Source organism: Tursiops truncatus, chromosome 11 (assembly GCF_011762595.2).
Source record: "Tursiops truncatus isolate mTurTru1 chromosome 11, mTurTru1.mat.Y, whole genome shotgun sequence".
NCBI classification, from domain to species: Eukaryota; Metazoa; Chordata; class Mammalia; order Artiodactyla; family Delphinidae; genus Tursiops; species Tursiops truncatus.
Genome location: NC_047044.1, coordinates 46401827 through 46427759, shown reverse-complemented (window position 1 = coordinate 46427759; position 25933 = coordinate 46401827). Strand labels below are relative to the sequence as shown.

General features: G+C 34.4%; 1 protein-coding gene across 9 annotated transcripts in view; it reads left to right on the top strand.

Moving 5' to 3' along the window:
• The window catches only part of CNOT2 (CCR4-NOT transcription complex subunit 2), a 110960-nt gene that overhangs the window by 60813 nt on the left and 24214 nt on the right, over positions 1-25933 (top strand). For all 9 annotated transcript variants that reach the window (XR_012324605.1, XR_012324604.1, XR_012324608.1 and 6 more), the window contains 2 exons: positions 4920-5042; positions 16388-16454. Coding sequence is in view for 2 of the 9 variants with exons in the window: in XM_019952216.3 (XP_019807775.1) it covers positions 4920-5042; positions 16388-16454 (190 nt within the window). In the remaining 7 variants the exon portion in view is untranslated. The remainder of the gene's footprint in view (positions 1-4919; positions 5043-16387; positions 16455-25933) is intronic.

The following is a 25933-nucleotide window of genomic DNA, read 5'->3' as shown; positions in this document are numbered from 1 at the left end:
AGATATTCCCTTATTTGGGTTCCCAAAACACCTGTACAGATTTTCATACTGTAATTGTTTATTTACAGGTGTTTCTCCTAACTAGGCTGTGAGCTTGTTCAAGACTTGGGGCTGTTACTCAGCTTTTGTGTTCATTAGCACAATTTTTGGCATAATTCATATAGGAAACCCTCAGCATGTTCACTGAAAAGTGAAGGGAGATCAGTCAAAGGGCTAAAAAAAATCTAGTCCATAGCTTAAACTAAGAAGGTGATAGGTAGAATGGCAAAAAACAAATGTGAAAGCCACTGTGAAGAAAGGTTAGAATGTGATGATAATGCAGAACAGAACAGGAGAAAGTAACTCGGAAAGTCAGTTTTAAATATTACTGATGTCGTTTATTAAAATGCACTTCTCATACAGAAATGTCTAGCAGCACTTTAAAATATGCTGCTGGAACTTTAAGACTGGAGATAGATTTCAAAATCAAACTATATTTGTTTGCTATCAGGAAAAGGACACTCTGCCATGGGATGTGTTTCTGTTCCCTGGGAATAGGATTCCGTGCCTGGGCCAGCATGCCAGCATGATAGACAATAAATGATTTTAGAGTAAGTTCCTCTCCAGAGGTCTTGCTGAAGGAAAATTGTGCAAGATTATATACCGCCCATCCTGCCTTGGATATGATCTATTTTTCACCCTTTCCTATCTGTCTACCTATCTATATACTTATTTATCTATCTAATTTTTCACCCTTTCCTATCTGTCTACCTATCTATATACTTATTTATCTATCTAAATTTATTTTTGAAGTTTCACTTGTAAAGTGTCCTACTTTGTTTCTGTGACCATTTAAAAAGCTCCAGGCCTTGCCTCTTATTCTTTCCCTTTTGTAATTACCGTTCATCCCACCTGGATCAGGGACCACTTTACCCATCTTTGAAGTTGTTGGTTAAGATTATCTCAAGTTTGAGGTTTTATGAATTCTCTGTGAGTATTCTGAGTTACTGCATTTGGCTTTGAAATATTATATTTATATATTAAGAATGTTAGACCTTAGGAACTCATAGCTAGTCCTAATTAAGTAATGAAGGTGTTTACTGGGAACAGCCAGCCAACTTAGTGCTTCCATTCTGCTTGTCAGTTTAATTCCTCTCTACTACATTTTGAGGCCAACTATTTTTGGGGGGCGGGGGGGGGGTTGTCAGGCTAATAGAAAGAATTAGTGTAAGCTAACATGTGTGTGTGTGTGTGTGTGTGTGTGTGTGTGTGTGTGTGTGTGTATCCTGATTAGTTCTTATGGAATCAAAGCAAATGTAAAATGTCTTAGTTACATGTTTTAGATCTGTATTCAAAAAAGACTTAAGAAACATTGCTTTTGGTACAACGTATTTCATGTATTTTTCTTGATGAAATCTCAGTTTTTACTTCTCCTTTGTTAAAACATGTGATACGAGAGTTGAGAGAGAAGGTGGTCAGTTAACAGAATTGATGTAAGCCCTTTATATGTTTGCTTGAAGAAAGCTGACAAATTGTATATACCAAATATCTGAACAAATTTTATATGTAATGTAGAATGAAGTATGATTTTGTTTTTAAATTAGTATTTTAAATTTCTATTTATCAAATTGACTTTAATATATGTGATATAACCAGTAATTTTAATATATTTCAGTACAGTGTTGACATATCCCCTACCACTACCACTGTAGTCTGAGCCACCATCTTCTCTCACCAACCTGTTTCCCTGCTTCCACTCTTGTCCCCTCTTTTGTCCATTCCTTACAGAGTAGCTACACTCATATTAAATATATACATAAATAAAATATGCCAAATTATGTCACTTAAACTGCCCACAGATCCTCTCTCTCTCTCTCTCTCTTTTTTTTTTTTTTTTTTTTTTTTTTTTTTTACTGCATCGTGCAGCTTGTGGGATCTTAGTTCCCCGACCAGGTGTTGAACCTGGGCCCATGGCAGTGAAAGCACCGAGTCCTAACCACTGGACCACCAGGGAATTCCCCCAAATCCTCTCTTGACTTCTCATTTCACATAGAATAAAATCCAGAGTTCCCCAGGCCTGCAAGACACATGATCTGCTCACACTAGTATCTCTGACTTCAGTTCCTACCATCTTCCACTGAATTCATTCTGTTTGAGCCGCACCACTGAGGACCTTGTTCACTTTTGCACTGACTGCTCTTCCTGTCTTTAGCTAGTTAGTTCCTTTACTTCTCTGCTTCATTGTTACTTTCCTAGTTTCACCCTTCCTGGCTAGTCTAAAATACTTTTCTACTCCATTCCATCATTCTATATGGAATACAGGACACACCCTTTAAAATTAAATAAAACTATCTTTTTTTTTTTTGACTGAGTTGGGTCTTTGTTGCTGTGCGCTGGCTTTCTCTAGCTGCGGCGAGCGGGGGCTACTCTTCCTTGTGGTGTGTGGGCTTCTCATTGCAGTGGCTTCTCTTGTTGCAGAGCATGGGCTCTAGGCGCACGGGCTGTAGGCATGTGGGCTCAGTAGTTGTGGCTCGCGGGCTCTAGAACGCAGTCTCAGTAGTTGTGGCACAGGGTTTAGTTGCTCCACGGCATGTGGGATCTTCCTGGACCAGGGCTCAAACCCGTGTCCCCTGCATTGGCAGGTGGATTCTTAACCACTGCGCCACCAGAGAAGCCCAAAATTAGCTTTTTTGTAAAACTTACTATGTTGTCCTCCTTTTTCTTTCTGATTTTGCCATGGATCAGAGAATTCTTTGTTTCATACCAGTACCCATCCCTGGGACTGGGGCTTGCATTTGAAGGCAGAGTATTTCACTCTTACCTCTTTTTTTTTTTTTTTTTTTTTTTTTTTTTTTTTTTTTTTTTGCTGAAGTCATGTAAAAATAATTAGTATTTTCAGTGTTGTGTAATTTGTGTCGAAGCACACAAAACAAAAATGAAATTCTACATGTTTGTGTTTTCTCTCCCTCCCTCTGGCACACACACAGTGAGTCTGGGAAAATTTGGTATTGATGAAAGAGAGCATTTCTGTTTTCCTCTGTCTGAGGCATTTCACGTGTTTAGTTTTGCTTTCAAAACAGTTAAACCTCTTTGCACAATATTAGAATGAAGTTTTTTTATTCAGTACAATTAATTTCAATTTTAGGATTCTAAGAGTCTGTAATTGGTTTTGATGATGAATGTTACATCACAATTGTTAAGAGTTCACTTTGCATCCATTTGACTTAACTTATGTACGTAAAATTTGATGAGAGATATCTTGGTACGCTCCTGAAATTTTAGTGAATTCTGCAAGTTTCATGCCATTTTCCTGTGTTTATCCTTTTTTAGAATTAGAGCTCAGTAGTAATTGTCCTTTAAAGAGAATTAAATGTATCCTTAACTTTTACAAAACAAACCTTTAAAATCTCATGTGTAAAGAGTCTTAATTTGCAGACTCTAAAGTGCTTTTTTCCACTGTTACTTTTCTGAAATAAAACTCACTAAAAAACCTCTCTTTCCTATTAGGGACTACTTAGGGGGGGTTAGAGGCTAGGCATGAGGGATCCTACCTAGTCCCTAAAATTACATTCAGAGTTATAGAAGCCCTTGCCTGAGATTCACCAGGGAGTCCACTGCCCAAAGAAGATAAAGTATGTTCTAACAAATTAATAGATCCTTGAAAATATCTTTCTGTATTTCACACCTAAAGAGATATATAGCCTAAAAACATACAGCAAAGCAGTGGTTAAGTTGTCTTCAGACTGGTATTCATATTTAACTGAATAGCTTTTTCTCAGACTTCAACAGGAAGAATACTTAAATATTTGAGTTTCTTACAGATTTAACAAGGAACTTAAAATATAAAGCAATTATTAAGTAACATGGGTGTTTTCAACAAACTTGCACATCAAATTTAGCCTTAAAATCTGCAGTATACCAATTCACCATGTCTACTGATTAACAGCAGTAACTACAGTGTTTCATTTTGAAATGAGAAGTAAAAGAAAGTTCCTTTTTTCTTACAGTGGAAGAAAATACCCTTATTCATAATGAGTGTACCAGACAGATGTCAAATTTGATGAGTTTTTCCCCATTTTTTTGTGAAAAAATATAGTCACTGTGTATTCTAGTCTTTACAAGGCTATCATGACATTTCAGTTTACTTTGAACTACAGAGTACTATTAGGGATAAGACACATTGACCTTAATTAAATAACCTGTCAGTTGATAGTTTTGGAAGCTTTATACAGGTCACCTTATGGAAAAAAATAAAATAAAATAAAAATTAGCACAGATTTAGTAATTATCTTGATGAGGGCTCAAAATTACTAGTGTTGGATATGGTAAAGACTTAAAAAGCAAAAGAGTAAGCAGGTTATGTAGTAGAGATCATAAATTTATACCAGGATGATGAGTGAAAAAATTATCCTACTATTACATGAGTGAGAGCTTGTGGCTTGAGATAAGATTTCCAGTGTGCCATTATACATGGACTCAAAAAGTGCTATATCTCAGTAAACTTAGATTGTAAGTGAAGATGATATGCTCTGGAAAACATAATTTAAAAAGTAGGTATAACAATGACAAAGACACTAATGTTGAAGATGCATGTGAAAATTTTGAATAATTTAAACCCAAACTTAATTTTTAAAAAATCTTTGTATGGGAAAATTATATTGGGTTGCCAATTTTCAAGAATAAGTAATATTTTTTCTTTTAAAATAATTGGAATCATTGCATGTGACAGACTTTAAGTTTCTCCTCTTGATTTCAGGGCTTGAAAGTAAACATTTTCTACTACATTGTTATGACTTTCTCACCTGTATCATTAATTCTTAGTTGATCTGTTTCTTTATCTTAGCAATGCTCCCTTCATTTTATGTTTTCCACATAGGAGTAAGGTAAAGCCTGACATTTTCCAAAACATTATTCTTGATAAAAGTAATATTTTTGTTTAGGTGACAAACAGCATGTTTGGTGCTTCAAGAAAGAAGTTTGTAGAGGGGGTCGACAGTGACTACCATGACGAAAACATGTACTACAGCCAGTCTTCTATGTTTCCACATCGGTCAGAAAAAGATGTAAGTTAACCCGTTAAGCTGTGTTTACTCAGTAGTATATGTCTGTCTCTTTCTGATTCCTGAAAAGCAGTATATGAACTGTAGAGTACCACCTTTGGTTGAGTGACTGTGTTTTAGGCATAGTGCTAGGCCCTGGGGATACAAAGATGATGAGCTTTCTTAAATTCTTATTGGAGACAAAATACTGTATGATTCTCAAGTTGAGATATGGTAATACTGTGGTAGGAAGTACTCAAAAGACATGGGGTAAACAAGGTATTACTTCTAGAACATCGATTGTTTTTTTAATTTGTGAAATAACTTGTTTTTATATTAAAACAATACTTTTATAAAGAGCAGAAAGCTGATTTGTACAGATTTAAAGATATAATGTCAGGCTGCAATGAAACCTTTCCTTTGCTTTCTGATATTCTGGTTATAATCCTAGACCTCAGATAGGCAGACCATCTCTCCTCTGTTAGCTATAGGTATGCTACAACAGAAAAGTTTTGAAGAACTGTATTCAGAAACATGGAAGATGATATATTATAGAAGTATGAGTTAAATGCTTTGGAAGGTTAGTAGTTCAGTAATCCCTTTTGGAATGAAAGGATTTAGAGCACAGCCAAGTCATAATTAGCAAATAGATAAAATATTTTAAAATAAATTCCATTGTTGTTTTCAAATTCTGGTAAGCTACTTTAAATTATACGCTATATACTGTAGTCAAACCAGTTGCATTCTTGTACTTTGTACCTGCCCAACTTTTTTTCCTCTTTCAAACTTTTATAAATTTGCTATTCCTAATTTCCCTGTCTATACAGCAATTTACTCTAGATATTAATCTAATGAGATTCTTTCTGATGTTTTAAAACACTTTTAAAATTCTAAGTTTTGTAACAAATGCCATCATTTTTCATTAAAGTTGATCATTAGTAAATTACTTCCTGTGTCTTAGAATTTCACACATAGGCTTACTCAAGGTTTAAGTTAGAATTTTGGTGGGGTTTTGCTTTGTTTTGTTTTCCTGTTTTGGTGTTATCCCCCCCCCCCCCCCACGCGGGCCCCTCACTGCTGTGGCCTCGCCCGTCGCGGAGCACAGGCTCCGGACGCGCAGGCCCAGCGGCCATGGCCCACGGGCCCAGCCGCTCCGCGGCACGCTGGCATCCTCCCGGACCGGGGCACAAACCCGTGCCCCCTGCATCGCCAGGCAGACTCCCAACTACTGCGCCACCAGGGAAGCCCTCCCCTTTATTTTTATTTGAAAACTGTGTCATTTTGGCAACAAACTATCAAGTGCATTATTAGGACTCTTGTCAAATTTTGTGTTTGGTGGCTTTCTTGTGCAGTTGAATAGCTGACAGAATAATGTCATCTAATTAATTTTCTGTTATCTTACTGCCTTTCTAGCTATTTGCTATTTGATGTAAATTATAACTGAATTATTTTTTACATAAATTTCTAAGTTTAAGATTTGATGTTATAGTTTAATAATTTGGGATGTCTTTCCGGTAGCATCACTGCAGAAACTAATCTGCATGTGTGTTACTGTGATTGTACAGTGCAAGTTAAGATTGATGCAAAAATGGTAGTGGAATATTACTTATTGATGAAAAGCATTCATTCTTATCAGGAAGATATAAAGCTTTCAAACTGAAATTCTTTAAAAAGTATGTGCAGAGAATGAATGACAGAGATGTCTGTCTTCTAGGGAACAGAAATACTGTATTATATGTCAGAATTTTTTAGTCAGAATTATTACATACACTCATATACATATGTTGGTTACTATTCCAGATTAATTGTCACAGAAATAACAGAATGATTTGCTTCACAAAACTTTTTTTTAAAATTAATTAATAAGGTAGTAAGACATGGAGATTAAAACAGGACAGATATAGGTTTGGATCTTGGCTTTGCCTATTAGCAAGAACTTCTCCAAGCCTCAGTTTTTTCATCTGAAAATGGGAATAATAATATAGTAGCTACTTATAAATTTCTGTGTTGCTGATACTTTTTTCATTACAAAATAGTAAGGGGTATTGCACAAATTTTAGAAAATATGCGTGGGGTCGGGGAGGGGAGAAATTACCAATAATGCTAGTCGGGAATAATTTACGGCTAAAATTTTGATTCTATATTTCACATATTTTTATTTAAAAATATATTAGTAGTTAAATCTCTGGGCCATATTGACATGTCTTTCACTAGAAAGTTTGCACCAATTTTTACTCTCATCAGCACTCTCTGTGCCCTTGAGAATATCAGCTTTTAAGTTTTTACAGATAGACAAAAGAAACTTACTGTTTTAATGTGCAGTAAAACATTGCTTAATTTACACACACACACACACACACACACACACGGCTCTGTGTCTTTTCCGTGTAGATGGCCTTTTTTTTTTGATTCAATCCCTTAATTTATGTGAGAATCAATTATATTATTTATAAATAGCAAACAAATAACACATACCTCAGGATCATTTAATGAACAATTTTACATGTAACCTAAACCATTATATACTATATATGCTAATACAATATATAATATATTGCATGTATCTAATAATGTGTGCATATATATTTATAAGAATTGTTAATATACTTAATTTCAACTTAGTAATTAGTATAATTATTGTCATCTGTTTTTCCCCTCTTTTTTAACATCTTTATTGGAGTATAATTGCTTTACAATGGTGTGTTAGTTTCTGCTTTATAACAAAGTGAATCAGTTATACATATACATATGTTCCCATATCTCTTCCCTCTTGCATCTCCCTCCATCCCACCCTCCCTATCCCACCCCTCCAGGCGGTCACAAAGCACCGAGCTGATCTCCCTGTGCTGTGCAGCTGCTTCCCACTAGCTATCTACCTTACGTTTGGTAGTGTATATATGTCCATGCAACTCTCTCGCTTTGTCACAGTTTACCCTTCCCCCTCCCCATATCCTCAAGTCCATTCTCTAGTAGGTCTGTGTCTTTATTCCTGCCTTATCCCTAGGTTCTTCATGACATTTTTTTTTCTTAAATTCCATATATATGTGTTAGCATACGGTATTTGTCTTTCTCTTTCTGACTTACTTCACTCTGTATGACAGACTCTAGGTCCATACACCTCATTACAAATAGCTCAATTTCGTTTCTTTTTATGGCTGAGTAATATTCCATTGCATATATGCACTTTTATTTCTTCCTTTGTGGATTACTGTTTTTGTGCCATTTTCTATTTCTCTATTGAGCTGATGTCTTGTTTATTTGTCCGTGTTTTCCATATATTAAGGTTAATAACCTCTTGTCATAAATAGTTTTTCAGTTTTTTGCTTTTAGGTTTTTTTTAATATAAAATTATTTATCATTTTTATTGAATTTGACTAATCAGTTTTGTGTGGGTTTTTTGGTTTTAATGTTTTCAGTCTTTGAGATCATACCTAGGAAGACTTTCCCCACCTACTTTCTTCTAGTATTTTTGTGCTTAATTCTACACATATAACTTACATTCATTAGAAGTGTGTTTTGGATTAAGGTGTGAGTTTTGTGGTGCCAGATTACCCTCCTTGTGCCACCCCCCCACCCCCATAAGGTTATCTGGTATCCAGTTGTCCCAACACTTTTTTTATAGTTTAGATCACAGGTTAGAAGACTTTTCCATAAAGAACCAGATAGTAAATATTTTAGACTTTGTGGGCCAAGAGGCTAAATAAAGGATAATATGTAGGTACTTATATAACCATTTAAAATGTGAAAAATCATTCTTAATTTTTGCACCCTACATATATAAGCAGTGTGCTGGATTTGGCCTGCATTCAGTAAATTGCCCACCCCTGAGTTAGACCATTCATTTATGGCTAATTTGAATTCTCCCTTATATATATACTAATGTCTGATTTTTTTGGCCTGTTTCTTAACTCTTGTTCTGTATATCATATTGATTCTTTGGAAGAACTACAACATAGTTGAATAGCTGTAGCTTTATAGGCAATTTTCACATCTTAGTCAGGTAAGGTCTTTCACATCCTTTACAAAAATGTTTTTGACTGTTGCACATTTATACTGATGTTTACCTTCTTTCAGAAGAGTATGTCTCTCTCCTGTTTCTGTTCTTTATGCCGTTTAGGAAGTAGGATTTTATGGTTGCCGTTTTCATTACATTTTTCTAATTGGTTTTTACTGATATATGAAATAGTTTGTATGTGTATATATTTATTTTATAACTAACTACCTTACAAAACTCTTTTTATTAGTTTTTGTTGATTGGGAGTATGGGCTCTGGACATTCTATTTTATGAGTTTATATCTCAGTCACATGGTTTACTAGCTGTGTCCTTGGGCAGGTTACTCAGTCTCTGTATGTCTCAGTTTTCTCATCTATAAAATAAGAAAAATAGTACATGTCTAATGGGTGGTGGTTTTAAGGACTGAATGATAACTGTATGCAAAACTTATAGAAGACCAAATAGTAAATATTAAATGTTGCTACTGTAATGAATAATAATAACATTATGCCATGGATTCTTTTGGTTTTTTTAGTAGTTATGTATATCATCTGCAGATAATGATTATTTTGTGCTTTATAAGGCTTTTAAAGAGAAAAAATTTAAACATAATAAATAAATGACTGGGATAATTTTGTATTCTTTTCCTTCCTGGCAACAGTGAGAAAATTATTTTAAATTGTAACTTATGATAAAGGTAAACTGGCCAGTAGTTGAGTGAATCTTTAAGCCAACTATCCAAAAAAAAACCCCAAAAGCAAAAAGACCCCCAAAACCTAACCAATTCCTGATTTACCCTAACCATAGAGCATAAAATGTAATTGTTTCTTCATCATATGCATGGTTGTAGAAGTATTTGGTAAACTGTTCTTTATAAGATTGTGTGGATTAAATTGCTAAATATTTCTTTAGGGCTACTTCATATTTTCCAAGGCCTTTTATTTCAAGAGATGCCTGTACATGTATGTGTCTTTCAAAAGAATGCTGAATTTGCTGTTTTTGAGGTATAAAAGTAATATAAATTACAGATATATTACTTAAATGTTTTCACAAGATTAAGTAAATCGTAGGCAGATATGGGCTTGATTTCTCCCTTTCCCTTTTCCTTTTTTGAATCTTAGCGCTGTCATTTATTAGCTCAATGGCTTTGGGAAAGTTATATGACCTCTTCTGTGCCTTGGTTTCCTTATCTATATGTAAAGCTTGGATACTGATAGTTTGTGTATCATGTAATTGTGTGATTTTTAATTATTTGTTTTTAATTATCTTTTTTTGGAGACTTATAGAAAATGAAAAACATTCATATAAGACGCAATAGACAACTCTTTGGGAGCAGTATAACCTAAGCAATTTTAGGGTTTTCTTAAAAACTATATCTGTATTTTGATTGCTAACGTATTTTCTAGTCTTTTGAGTCTTTGTTGCACTCATTTGGTGATTCTTAAGCATAATCATTTTAGACACACAAACTTGTGGGAACCTCTTTTCCCTTGTTTTAGTATGTGCTATAAAGACATGAAATGTAGCACCTATCCTTACTTTAAAAAAAAAAACTCATGAAACTGATTAGAGTAGACTACTTCCTTGTTTTGACAAATGGCAACCATTTTCAGCTCGTACCTAACTTTCATACTTGTGTTAGCCTACAGCAATTATGGCAACTAGGATTTTTCTCAGGCCAATTTATAATAAATATTTTGTTAAAATCTAGTATAAAATAAGGATACCTTCTATCACCATTATTGTTGTCATCCTCATGATTAGTGTTTAACTACATAGAGAGTCATCCTGGCTGACTCTCTGGCTCTTTGAATTTGTTTCTGTCTCAGGACCTTGCGCTTAGTTTTTTCAGATCTTCACATGGTGTTCTCTCTCACTACATCCAGGTATCTGTTAATCTATCTTACCCGAGAAGCCTTTCTGATCACTCTTTTCCTAAGTAGCTTGTATATACTATCAGTACTACTACTACTACTATATCCTAACTTCTTTCTTGCATTTTAACAGTTACAGCAACTATCTCTTCCTGAAGTATGTATTTATTAATTATTTATTCTCCTGTGTACTACACTAGAATTTAAGTTTAACAAAGGCAAGGACCTTGCCTCTCTAGTTTACTGCTGTGTTCTTAGAACTTATTATAAGGTGTAGAAGATAGTGGACTTTTACTGAGTCTTTTTGTTAGAGAAAGGGAAGGAAATGAATTAATGTTGAAAATAACAAAATTAATATTATTTGCAGATACAATTGTTTACCTAAAAAACTCAAAAATAACCTTTAAAACTTTTAATTTGAATGTATATAAGTATGTCAAAATTTTATATGGCAACAATAACCTAATAGAGTTAAATGTAAATAAATCAGACTTTAAAGAACTTAGAATTAAATGTCAAACGATTTGAAGGCAGTGTTCTAAAATCTCTTAAATTCATTGCCATTTAAATAATCTTCAAACTCTGTATTTTAAAGATAAAAAGGCAGTTTTTATAAACTCCTATTTATAAAGGGAGTTAAAATGATATACTTAAAAGATATAACAAATTTTGATACATCTACAAAAATAATTAGAAAATTTTTCATCCAGTAATAACAATCATAAAAAATCATAGTCAGAAAATACCATTTTATTCCTCTCATACTAGCAAAGAGGGTTTTTGTTGTTGTTTGGTTTTTTGGTTTTTGTTTTTAAGTGGAAGAGTAGCCATTATCTGTGAGGGAACATTGAAGTAACTGCTGTGGAAGCATAAATAATACAGACTTTGTAGAAAACAGTTTAGCAATGCATATTAAGAGCCTTTAATATACCTTTAAATTTGTGCTTTGGCTCTAACCTAAGATTCACACAATATAATATAGAGATCTTCGTTGCCGTACTTTCTTTAGTATGTTCTGAATGTTAAATGTTCTATAGGAATTAATTACATTGACTATTTCAACATATATTACACTTTCTGAAAATGTTATTTTTGAAAACTTAATGCTTTAATCAAAATTACTTGAAATATCTGGTAAACTCATAATTTGTTATTGATTTTCATTGATTTTCATTGTATGTTACATAAGCTACCAGGTCCCATGACTTACTGACTGTTTTGTTTTTCTGCCTGCTTCCTCTCTTGTCCCTTTCTTCTTTTGGTCTTTTTAATATATTATCTTCTAATAGTCTTTCTTTTTGTTTACTAGATTTCATTCTGACTTCAGTGGTTTCTTATTTTTTTAACCATACTGTTTTTAATTTTTAAATGTTTTTCAGATTCTGTCTAGATTTAAAACTTTCTTTGTTTTTTTTTCTGTTTGTAGATATGATATAGTCAAAATCATATTTCTTTGTTGTTTTCATCCTGGAATAAATAACAGAATGCTAGGAATTATATTATCACCATACCTTTAAGTATATTGTACAATGAATTTTTAAGGAACACTTAAAAACTTATATATTTCATTTTTAAATTGCTTTTGTGGTCAGGGAATTTTTATTTAATAAAACTTTGTTGCATTTTGAAGTCATTTTTTATGTAGAAAATTATTTCTTGACCATACTGATTTTAATGTTTCTTGAAATAGGTTTTGTGATTGAAGGTACATTTTATTGGAGGGAGTAATTGCGAGAGGTGATCACTATTGGAAACCATGAGGGGGATAGAATAATTAACACTTCTTTGCTGTTATGGATTGCTGGAAGGAGCCAGATTGGCCTGTTATTAAGTTTTTCAAATATACATTTTGTAAAACAAAATAATTTTAGAGTTTTTTTGGTCATGGATTTCAGAATTATATCTAGTAACAGTGGAAATATTTTAGAAGTACAGTTTCTAACTTGTTGATTTCCTTGATATTCTGTATATTAAGCAAAAGGATAAAGGAGCTCTTTGTTGAGTCAGGAAAATAACTTGTATTACATTACTGTTTCTTCTAGTTGCTTTACTGTCGTTTGAATGAAGTGTTGTATTATAGACTGAGAAATGAGGAAGAATATAGTTGTTATAACGGTTTTAGACTGGGAACACAGTAACCTGCTTATTGGTTTCAGCATTCTACTGATTGTGTGACATTTAATCTTTTTCTACTATTTTCCCCCTCTAAGAACACAAGTTCTACTCCTTATTTTATCTAGAATTCATTTGATAAACTTCTTTCTTTAGCTTCTTAAGCAAAAATGAATATAAAATTAGGGTACTATTCAATAAATTCCCCTAAGGCTGCCCCTCTGATTGCTAGTGATGAGAGTCCTGCATTGGGAGGAAGATTAGATTACTAGCAGCAGCTGCTACCATTTATTGAACACTTAATATGTGTATATCTTATCTAATTTAATCTTCACGTCAACTCTATAAGGTAGGTAGTGTTATTTCCATCTTACAGGAAGGAAACAGAGGCTCGGCTCTCCCATAGGTAAGAGGCAGAATCAGGATTCAAACCTAGATTTTTTTTCTGACTCAAAGCCGGGCTCTTTCCACTTATGCTTATATTCCCTACTCTAATACGTCTCTTGATCTAAAGTTCTGTATTTTTCTAAGAAATTTACCTTTATACAATTAACTTTCAGCAGTTAAAAAATTATATAAATTTTCTGTCGTCTGTTAATTGTAGTTATTTCTGTGCCAGAGTACATTTCTTGTGTATTTTCTTTGCGCTTGTAAATAGCGTTTCTACCCCATAATCCTTCGTTGTATGTTAAATCCATTTTAAAATCCATTTTTAGCACTGATATATTTCATGAATCATGCTTTCAGAGTTTAAAAATATATACCGCTAGGATTGATTTTATAAGAAATTATATATTTGCATTTTGACACATTTTGAAGCAGTCATTTTAACATTGGTTTGTATAGCTGATCAATGCTTATTTTACTTCGATGGTTTGAAGGTTATAAACCATTAAACAAACTGCTTTCATGTTTCTGTAAAGCATTGTTTACTAACCTTCATGTACTCACACATAGAGAAAATGATAATATTTAATATGTCATACTGGTAAATGGGTCACCATGCTGCTCTTCGACTCAAATATTTGGCCCAGGGAGCCATTCCCCCTTTACCTTCATGTTGTGTCATCTTCTCTACTTTATCTCCCGGTGCTGAGAGGAGTGATATGTTGGCATACCTATAACTCACTTGTGGATGTATAACCTTTGTGAGAAAGTAGACTATAAAATGTCTGTTCTTTGGAGTTATGTGGTCAATAAACATACACATTTCTGGGAAAAGTAAAATTTTTAGTGGTCCATTCTAGAATGTTCACATTATGGATCATTCTAAGTCATGGATTCATGCTGGCCAGCATCTTTTATAAAGCCTTTGGAAACTATACTCCTTTACTTTTGTTTATAGCTTATAATGATAACAGAAAATCATGATTGTTAAGGGATTTTATTATAAACATTTTACCTTCTGTCACCAACTAAAGCTTCATTGTATGTTACATATGTTCTTTGATCTTGTTCTTGCAATTTAGAAATGAACCTTTAATGTGCTTAAAATATTTGCGGTTATGTGGTAATAGTAACGATAATTGTACCTAACAAAATAACTTGGCATAAAATGTGTATTCTTTCAGTTTAACTGTTTATATTGTATACCCTCCAGATTTCAGAAGGAATATTTATAAGGTTTGATGCTTTTTTAGAAAATTTGTTACTATATTTAAATACTGCTGTGTTTAGTAACTTAGCCCAACCCCAGAAGAGTCTGGTGTATGTCATTAGTTTAAAGCTACTGTTGTATAAAAACTTCTGTGAATTTCAGAATAATTAAAACAATTTAGAATTTTGACATGAAAATAGCATGAAATGTGTATTGTATAAACCTCTACTGTTTAAATATTTTTCCCCCTGGCTTTCCTACTGCGGTCAATGTCAGCCCAGTTCTTCGCTGGAAACCAGAGAGGCTTCTGATAGTTCCCTGTCTGGTGATTCTCCACCCATCTCTTTTCCCCTATATCTCAACCATTTCAATAGGACTCTTTCATAGTCGCAGTTCTCCTGTTCTAGCTTAGTATCTTACCATTTCCATCCAGTTTTGCTGTTGGAATTATCTTCCCAAAGCACAGTTTGATCATGTCACTTCTTGGCTTAAAATTATTTTTTCTCTTTATCGCCATAGTTAGAGCCAGTTTTGCATAACATTTAAGAAGACCTTTTGCATCTGGTCCCATCACTCTCTTATTTCCCATTCTTCTATTCCCCAGTGTGCTTAGGGTAGGCCTTATCTCCCTTCTCTAATTACCCTATTGTTCAGTCACTGACGTTTCTTATTTTGTTTGTATTCTAATCATGTCACTAACTTTTATCGCACTCACTGCATAGTCTCACACTGGAAGACCCCTCATCTGTACCCACATCAGATGTTACCATTCTACAAAGTATTCCTGCTACCTCACCCTTTTTTAGAAATATCTTCCTCCAGTGATACTTTATACTTCCTTAAGAGCACTTACCACACTGTGCCTTGGAACATAATTAGTTGTGTAATTCATTCTGTCCTTCCACTAGATTACAACCCTTTTGATGACGCAGCTCATCTTATTTAATTACGGTGTTTTGATGGTTGCTTAATATAAGACAGGGAATACACAGACATGCACTTACACGTACACATTTTCATTTACTCAGTTTAAGTTATCTAGTTTTTTATAGCACTGCCACATGCAGTGCTAGTCTCTATGAAGAAGTAAAAAATGAATATAACATGGCTTCAAAGAATTTTTATTCTAGGAAAAAAAGATGATGCAAAAAATTGAAAGGCATTGTACACAAGTGCCATGAATGTACATGCAGTGTACATTATATACCATGTCTATACATATTTGTAAGTATTTTGGGTTTGACCTTTGGTATTGTATCACCTCTCCACGTACCTGGTTGTGTGTATGTTTGTTAGATTTTTCTACCCATTTGATACACATTTCTGTATAAAAATCAGTAACTATTACAAAATAAAAACTTTTTTATTTAGGTAATTTTATTTTCAACTTTAATAAACTGAATTTAGAATTTAGCTTAATATATTATTTAAGAATCAAGTAATTTTACTTAAATTTAGACTTTTTGAAGTACTGTCTTCATGTATTTGTTAGCCTAGTTTGCTTTTTTTTAAGTGAGGTAATGATGCTGTCATAGTTTCATTTAGAGTAACTGGGGAAAAAAAACTTTGTAGCAATCAAAAATTAATTTTATTTGCATAGTTTGATGTCATGCAATTGTGATACGCTCTTAAGTAACATGGAATTTATTATGCAATGTTTTTGTTTTTCTGAAGATTGGGAAATATGGATTTGATTCTCACATATTATGATATGTTGTACAGATTTGTAAAGTGTCAGTGCAATGTTCTGTGTACTTTCTTTATGCTCTAATATAATTAATTTGTTTCTAGATGCTGGCATCACCATCTACATCAGGTCAGCTGTCTCAGTTTGGGGCAAGTTTATACGGGCAACAAAGTAAGAATTTTGTATTTATTCTGGGCTACTTTATTTAAAGAAAAAAAATACCTACCAAATAAAGAATAATGCTGCCCTTGTGGGTTTATTCTAGGGTTTAAAAGGAAAGGTATTTAATTTTCAGTTTTTCTTATTTTAGCGAAAAACCTCATTATTTCAGACCTTTCTAATTCAAGATTATTTGGATACAGGGTAGATCAAAATTTATTTCTTCATCTTTTGTATGTGTATGTTCCTTTGCAGTATTTTTGAAGAAGATTTGCTAAACAAATTAAAAATAGACATTCTCTATGTTTTCAGTTGGAGGAAGTTAAAGGTTTTTTGACTGGTCAGTTAAGGAGGTTGTTTTGTTTGTGTTTTTTGGTCTTATTATTAATGTAAGCCCATTACCTAGCAGTTTGTGAAATGTTCTCTTTGTTTAGCAAATACTTCTTTTACTTTGGCTCAGTCTGGGTATACAATCTCTGTTTTTGACTAACAGTTCAAAGCTTTTTCCATATACAAGATTTTATTTCTTTTATGTGTTGTAATACTTTTATAGCTCTCAGCACAGTGCCTGGCGCATAGTAAGCGCTCAATAAATGTTAACTATTATTATGACATAATTTTTATAAAACTAAATTATAAAATTTTCCTTTTTTAAATTAATTTTCCAAACTTTTATATATTAATAAGATTTGTCATATATTGTAATGTCAGAGGCTGCTGATCTCTCATCTCTGTAGTGGGAGGGGAGTGCTAAAAGGGATGTAAATTCCCATCAAAGATTACAGAATAATAGGGTAACTGAAGCAGACAATCTGATGACCAAATAATTTAACCACCTTCAAATAAAAATCAGTTATGTGATTTGGAACTCTTTCCCAGTATAATAAAAGGCAAAGTTTTGATAGATATAAGAGTAGTTTGTCATACCACTTTACCCTTCAATTTTATTTTGTAATTTAGTAAGGGGAAAAAACTTATTTTGTTAGACAAATATAGTTTCCATCTATTTTTTTTCTCTCTACCTCTTGTGGCATTCTTTTTGCTATGAAACACAATTTTGTTAGTACAGAATTAGTAAGGAAAATTATTAATTACAGATACTAGCTTTCCTCTAGTTAAGTAGAAAACATTTTTAAGCCTTTTATTACACAAAAAAGATGTTGCTTATTTATCAGCAAATGTTCATTCTAGTTATTGAGGGAATATTATTAGCTAGCAGTTTGTTTCATTTGGACTGTTTTTGTTTGAAGCCTACTACTTTCACCTTTCCGGTAACCCTTACGTTCGAAATATCTAGTTAAATTTTAAAGCTACCCTTTATTTCTATAGAGAAACTGCAAAGAACTTACATTCCTTTCTTTTTAAAGCCCACAATTTATCACAGCAGAAAGTAGATAGTGGAATAGAGAAAAGTTATATTTGAGAAGCCAAGGTTATTTAATGAAGGAGAATGGCAATTATTTTACAATATAATCAGCTATATGGACTTTGAAAATCTGATCTAATTTTTTTAACCTACAAATGTGAAGTTATAATTGGGCTAAGTTATAGAATGGATTAGGTTTGGAATATAGTTATTTCATTGGTAAGGTAGACATTTATTGACTTAATTTGTATACATGATTGTGCTGATGGTTAAGGATATACAAAGATTAATAAATGAGCAAAGTTATTTTCATTAGGAAAAGTATTTTAAGGTACTTAGTAATTTAAAAAGAAGTTACATATGACAGATATTTCCTGTTGGAGTTTAGTATAATAAATGGCATTGATGAACCAGCATTTTCAATTCATGGCTCACTCTTTTAACTGACATTGTAGGTATTAACTTATTTTAAAAAATGAACCTTAGATCAACTGAAACTGAAATGTCTCAAGTCAGGGTACAATCATTCCTTTCTAGTGCACAGATCTAGAAGCTACAACTAGTAAAATAAAATAAAATAAAACAGAGCCTGAATTCCTAGTCACTGTCTGTTAGGATAGAACTGACAGGGCCAGATAAGTCTCTCAGCTGGTAAGTAGTTTGAACACACACCTTCTCAGAGAGAACACCAGCTACCATGTAGGACTTGAGGGTCAGGGCTTCGGTAGTATAAGTAAGTCAGAAAGATAAAACTTGAGGGGCTGACCTTATTTAATAAAGGATGGGGAGATAGAATAAGTAGGTGGGAATAGATTCATGATGTTATTCTTATGGCAGCTAACTTTAATTGTGCATTAGGCTTGATATTACAAAGTTCTTTTGCCCCCCAAGTGTATTGAGTACCACCATTAACTCTGTATTCAGATTGGCAAAGTTCAGTAGGAATTTGAGCCATTAAAATGGAGGTTTACTATCTGTTTTGTGTTCTTGATGATTAGAGAGATTAGAGGTGGAGAAGGAAGAGTGCCCTCTCCAAAACTGAGACTCACTGAGTTTAAAACAAGGGAAGGAATTCCTCTTGGAATGGATACAGAGCTGCTTAAAGCTTTCACCAGATTTGGGTGGAAGTGATTGTATAGTACACAAGGGTACCCAGAAAATGCTGGATTAGGAGCTTGTGTGATCATGGGTTCTAGTACAGTATAGTTGTATCCAAATATGTAACTTTTCATCAAGGGTTTATGTGACTACTGTGCATCAAGTGGTAACTGTAGAAGCTGGTGAATGGAATCTTGTATTCAAGTTGCATGATATTCTCTACTTGCTCTCTACTTTTGCGTAAGATTTTAAGTACACTGTCTAGGTTTAAAGACCCCTGGGCTCCCTGAAGCTGTGTACTAGATGAGAATGAACAGGGAGCCAGGAATTAATTTCCCTGGATAGTCAATGCATTGAAATTAAGTGGTAGTATCGTTGGTGTGACTTTTTCTTTCTTACCAACAGGATTTAGGGCCTTGGAGGATTTGAGAAAAAGGAGTACTTTTTTTTTTTTGGCGGTACACAGGCCTCTCACTGTTGTGGCCTCTCCCGCCGCGGAGCACAGGCCCTGGACGCGCAGGCTCAGCGGCCATGGCCCACGGGCCCAGCCGCTCCGCGGCACGTGGGATCCTCCCAGACTGGGGCACGAATCCCTGTCCCCTGCATCAGCAGGCGGACTCTCAACCACTGCGCCACCAGGGAAGCCCAAAGGAGTACTTCTTATATGCCTATAATCTAGCCACATAGGTTAACTAGCTGTCTGAATGAATCCATTATATACATTTGTATCTGAATTCTCAGAGGACCCAGACCACTAGCTGGGAAAGGAAATAAACCTCTCTTTCTGGGATCCGGACTCCTGGCTTAAAAGCAGTGGCATAGCCTTATGCTTTCAACAACATCCCTTTGGCCTCCTGTTTTAAGAATACATATATGAAAGCTACTTGTTTTGTGGAGAACCAGAGCACAGGTGGAATGGTTCATAAATAATGCTGTTGACAGTATAGTTAGGCATGTGACACATTTTGGTAGCTTTCAGGAAATAGGATCATTTAACAGATACTTGAATTAATAATGAATGCCCTGGGAGTTCTTGCTCTCTAGAAGCATTTTATAGTTAGGGGGGTCAAGACATATTTATATGCAGAGTGTTAAATACCATAGGTTAAAAGGTATCATGTTGAATGATACGGACAGACTTGCGGATTGGAGAGAAAAGCACAGTAAGCTACAGTGGTACGGGAAAGGTTCAAAAAGGAAGTAGGAATTGAGTTTAACAGATATTTTTGAGTGCCTACCATATATATTGCATCATGCTAGAGACTGCATATGTATTGTAGAAAGAGCATTCTCTTTTATGCCATCTCTGTACAGTGTATATACGCCTTCGGTGTTGCTGTGTTTATTTATTGCACGTCTTCATTGCCTTTGTATCCTCAATACTCTGTACACGATAGGCACTCACTAAATGTTTGTTGAATGCATGATGAACAAGATATGGTCCTTATATATAATCTAGTAGGATAAATACACAAGTTATTTTTCCTACAAAATAGAGGAAGAAGTACAGAGTTTTCTGGGTACTTGAAAGGTAGGAGTAATCACATACCTTAAATGATCAGGACAGGATTTACAGATGAGGTCATGTTTAACATTGTCCTTGAAGAGACTATGAGTAAGGTTGTTTTAGTAGTGGGAACAAAATCTACAGCGTGGGATAAATTTTTGAGTGGTTTGCTTTATCAAGACAAGGGAAATCTATTAGGCTGTTACATTGGTTTCAGCCAAGAAGTACAAATCTTCACAATTTTATGGAATCTATCTCAAGATATTTGCTACTTTTCAAGTTCAAGAACACAGCTATAACATACTCTTTTCCCCCAGAAAACACCTATTTATAGGTGAAAACCATTATTACTTCATTAGACTATCTCATTTTATCTTACCTTTAGGACCACCTGTTGATTTTCTTTCCATAAGCATGTTTCATCCCCCCACCCGACCCTCACTCCCCAAAAGCTAATAGTTATTCAGTATTTTCTATGTGTCGGGTGCTATGTTAAGTACTTGATATAAATATAAACCCATTTAATCTTCACAACAACCTGATTAAAGGTTAAGGGACTTGCCTAGGGAGTAAGTAGTAGAGCCAGGATTGCCTTACTTTGTAAGTTTTACTATGAGTAAATATGAGTTGAGAACAGCAGTTTCTTTGAAACCTGGATGCTACATATTACTTACTTACTTACTTACTGAATGTCATGACCCTAGAAAGCAGTTTGCACACAGTAGAAACTGCATATGTTAAATCCACAGATTCCAAGAGTCTGCTGACTAAGGCATTATGATAGGATTTATTGTGTTATTTATCTAGTACCTACCATGAGTGAAGAATTATTCCAGGATTGAAGAGTATGGCAAATAACAATGTTCCTGCTTTCATGGAGCTTATATTTTAATGAAGGAAGACAGAGAATAAGCATGCAAATAAATTTATTTACTTAGTAAATAAATAATATGATTCTGATAATAAGTACTATAAAAAATTGTCAGGTTAATGGATGAGTGGATGGGATCAATAGTTTTCGAGCAGACAAAGAGGCTGTCTCTGAGGCAGTAGTATTTGAATGGAAGCCAGTCTGTTGAGAAGTGGAAGCCCTTGGAAAGATCTGGGGAAGAGCTTTTCAGGTACAAACAGCAGCAAATGCAAATGGTCTTACTCATGAGAATGTAAGAATGAACTTCATGTGTTAAAGGATGAATGAGAGCGCCAGTATAATGAACAAAGAAAGTGAAAGGTTAATGGGTAGCAGGTGTCAGGTCATGGAGTCTTGTAAAGATTTGGTAAAGCATTTGGATTTATTCTAAGTTTAATGGGAAGGATTTTAAGATACAGTTTCATTTTTAAAAGATCACCTTGCTGTGTAGAAAATGGACTGAGTGGAGGAGGGACAAGTGACAAGAAAAAGAGAAAGACAATTAGTGCAGTAGTCCAGGCAGGAAAGTAGGGTGGCTTTGGACTAGTGCTAGAGGTGTTGAGAAATGGTTAGATTTGGGATATTTTGGACATAGAGCTAATATGAGTTGGGGATGTGGGATATGAAAGAAAGAGAGGGATCAAGGATGATCTCTAAGGTTAGAGACCTGCATTACTTTGTGAAAGGGTGCTGCTAATGTATCATGCAAACTTAGGTTGAGGAGGAGGAGTGCAAAGTATATGTAGGAGATTCACACAGCTGTTCCACAGATGGAGTGCCACCTGCTGTAAAGATCCAGCCAGATGTTTGGGACTCCCAGCTGGTTCTAACACAGCAGCAACTTCTCATAGTTGAGGATTTTGAAGCCAGGTTAGCTCCATCCATGCTTGTCTCATACATCCTTACTATCCAGAAGGTAAGCCCACTCTTCCTCCAGGCATATTACTTATCCTCATTTTCATATATCTTGCAGTTTTCTCAGACCAAACTGGTGTGACATCTTTATTCCCCTGACTCCTCATCACCACCACCAAATGCCTGGCTAGGTCTCTTTCATTATTCAGTTCATGTACAGTATTGTCTAGGAAACATGTTCTGATCCCAGATTCATTCTGCTTTCATGTCTGAGCGTTGCCCCACATATACACCAAGTACAGTGTACATGTACTGCATGTAAACACCTTGATCATAGCAGTTTGTTTTTTGGGTTTGTTTTGTTTTCTTTTCTTTTTTAAATAGTCTTGTTTATCTCTGTAGAACAAGAGGAGGGAAAGTATTCTAGGTTGGGAGAAGGATATGAGTAAAGACACCGGGGCATATTTTGGGGAGGGGACTAGGGAAATTACAAAGAAGATTGTAAGTCGAGTATGTGGTATCTAAAAAGAGTTTGTATCGGGGTGAGTAAAGTATTAAAATTGATTAGAAGAGTATTATGTTAGTTATATCTCAATAAAGCTGGGAAAAATAAAGATTAGAAGAATCTTTTGGGTCTTGACAGAGCATTTTAAAGACTACACTGTGATTGGATTTAATTTTAGAACAGTGATTCTCAACCCTGACTGCCCTTCTAGAAACACCTAAAGAGTTTAAAAAATCCCACTGCCCTTGAATTTCCCAGACCCAGACTAAGTCACAGTTTCTGGGTGTGGGACCCAGATATTAAAGTTTCCCACGTGATGTGAAGGTTAGCAACTACTTCAAGAAGCGGAAAGTGTGATTGGTTGAAAAAAGGTATTGAAATTAGAGTCAAGAAATTGGATCATGGTTTTTTTTGTTGTTTGTTTTTGTGTGTGTGTGGTTTTTTGCTTTGTATTTTTTGTTTTTTGGGTTTTTTTGCTGCATCAGCAGCATGCAGGATCTTAGTTCCCTGACCAGGGATCAATCCCATGCCCCCTGCAGTGGAAGCGCAGAGTCTTAACCACTGGACCACCAGGGAAGTCCCTGGATCATGGTTTTTATTCTTCATTTTTTGTGATCTTGGGCAAATCGCTTAATGCCTGATGTTAGTTCATCTATAATTAAGTTGAAATGATCTTCATCTGTAACTTGGTTGGATACTCTCTGGAGACTTTTCTGTCTCTAAAATACTTTGATTTTAATGAAGGAAATTGTATAATGAAATAGTGTTACAGGGAAGATTAACCAGCTAGGTTCAGGACAAGTTGGAGGTAAGAAGACAGGGGGACAGGTTGGAGGTAAGAAAATGGTTGCCCTTTATGTGTGGGCAAGACAGTGAGTTTAGGGAAGGTAGTTGCTTTGGGAATGGAATGGGGGATACTTTAAGCCCTCTTGCATCAGTTAAAAATTGTCTCCCTTCTCCTTAAAAATTTCAGGAGACTTCATTTAAGTATGAGTATTCAAGGATTTGGTTGCTGGTATTTTTTTTCTTATAGCTTGTATTATTATTAATATTGTTAATCTTTAGCAAAAGATTGAATAAAGCATGGCATATCATGCCATAACTATTTAAGGAATGTGCTGTTAATCAGTTTGTGCAATGGAAGTAATTCGTGGAAACATTTTTTAGGTCATTCTTTTGGATTTCTGAAAAATGATCAATAAAGAATTCAATTCATTCTTTGTTTAGCACCCTGCCAAATAGGAATCTACTTAGAATATGTTCATGTATTCCTTCTAATATGGTATTATCCTTTACTATCACTTTGTCAAATAGAAAGGAAACTTTGCTTCAAAACTGTAACCTTTTAAACTGCCTTATAACTGTTTTTTTTGATCATTCTTTTATTCCTTGTCTGTAAAAAGGGGATAAATCCTTCTCTGTAATATTTTATAAGGAGATGAAGTAGCATAGTGCTTCACATATTTCTTAGGTGCTTGATAAAATTTAATTCTACTGCCCTTCCAGTGCACAAGCTCAGGTATACATATTTATGTTTTTCTACTTGTAGTTATTTTGTGTCATTTTTTTTAAGCTAATTTTTTTATTCCCCCTCTTCCCCCTTTCAGCTTACATGTCTTCTTCTTGGTATAACATTTTAGATAATTTTCTATCATGTTTCTAATTATACTAGTAAAAATAAAATTTTCCCTCCCTTGACCGTACCCAGTTGTAATAGTTTGACTCAAGCAACTCAAATTTAATGACCATGTATTTTTGTTTCCTAGAAATAAATCTTTCTCTGTTCCTACTCAGTGGTATTAATTCTATATGTTTTAAAGGAATTCAGTTTTTAAATTAAATTTAAAATAACTCAATTATGAAGTATTCAAGGATTGATGATCCAGTTTGAAATTGATGCATTCCTCTCTTCTCTTTTGATTTTTTTTTTTCCTACCCACCAGGTTCAATAAAATGCAACTCAGAGCTTTTGAACTTACTAGCTGTTTTTATGAAATCAAGTGTTTTTTAAAGGAAAAATAAAAGTAAATGCTAATCTTTGAGTTCTTTATTTCATATTGTCTTCCTCTACTCTCCTTACTATAAATTAAGTGTGCCAATCCTTAATTGACTAAATATATTACCTTACGCATTGTTTCCTTCTCCAAAATTTTTTTTGCTGATGTTCAGATGATCTCCAGTCTCTAAAATATTTCCGAAGTTATGTATTTTCATAATACAGCATAGAATAATAAGTATATGAAGGGTTGAAGTAAACAAATCTCATGAGTCTTTAGAAGGGCTTATTGAAGAGCCAAAGGGCGCAATTTTTGGAACATGTATGTTTATAATGTTGAAGGTGTAGAGAGTGAATGGGAAGGCAAAGTAAATGTGGAGGAAAAGAAAACTTGACAGGTATAGAGAAGAGGAGAAAGAAAATGGAGGGAAGAGATAAGAGATGTTGGTTTAGAAAAAGTTTGAAGTAAACATATTCAGAAAAAGAAAGCAAGAGAAAAAAAAATAGATAAAAGGTGTTACAAGTCAGTAGGTACTCACAAGGGTGCTCATTTAGTGTTTTATTGGGCTCCCATAGGGCTGCCATTAAGAACACTAGGAGTCTTGGTTCTTTGTGTCACCTTGGAGAAGTCAGTTAACTTATCTGAGGCTCAGGCATCTGTAAAATGTGAACATTGGATTAGGTTTCCTGGTTGTCAGTAACTGTGAGAAACATTCCTATGGGAAATTTGCAGCTATAGCTGACTTTAGAACAGCATATTTAGGGAAAAAGATGTAAGCTCCCTGAGGGTAGGAGCTTTTTCTATCTTATTTACTGTTGTATCCCCAGCAGCTAACACAGTGCTTGATGCATGGTAGGCACACAATAAATGTTTGTTGAGTAAGTGATGTGAAAAGTGTCATGTTGGTGGTTCATTACGGGAGCATCTAGAGGGCCTAGAGGAAAACTAGTGTGCTTGAGAAAAGGAAAAGACTGGTGTCTTCTGAAGAAATCTTACATAGGCTGGTTTTTAATCTCTTGTTCTTCCTTATCTTGTCCCAAATTCAGAGAAGGTGGCTGTAGCTAGCGCTATACTCGTGGTCACAAAACTTATAGTGACCAGACATACATATAATGACTAAACCAACATATGATCTAGATCAGTTCCCTTTGTGTGACTTAAAGAAATGCAGAACCAAGCTCAGGTCTTCATGGTATATGAGTACACATAGAATATAACAGCTATATTGAGTTGGATTTATTGGCTTTGTTCAG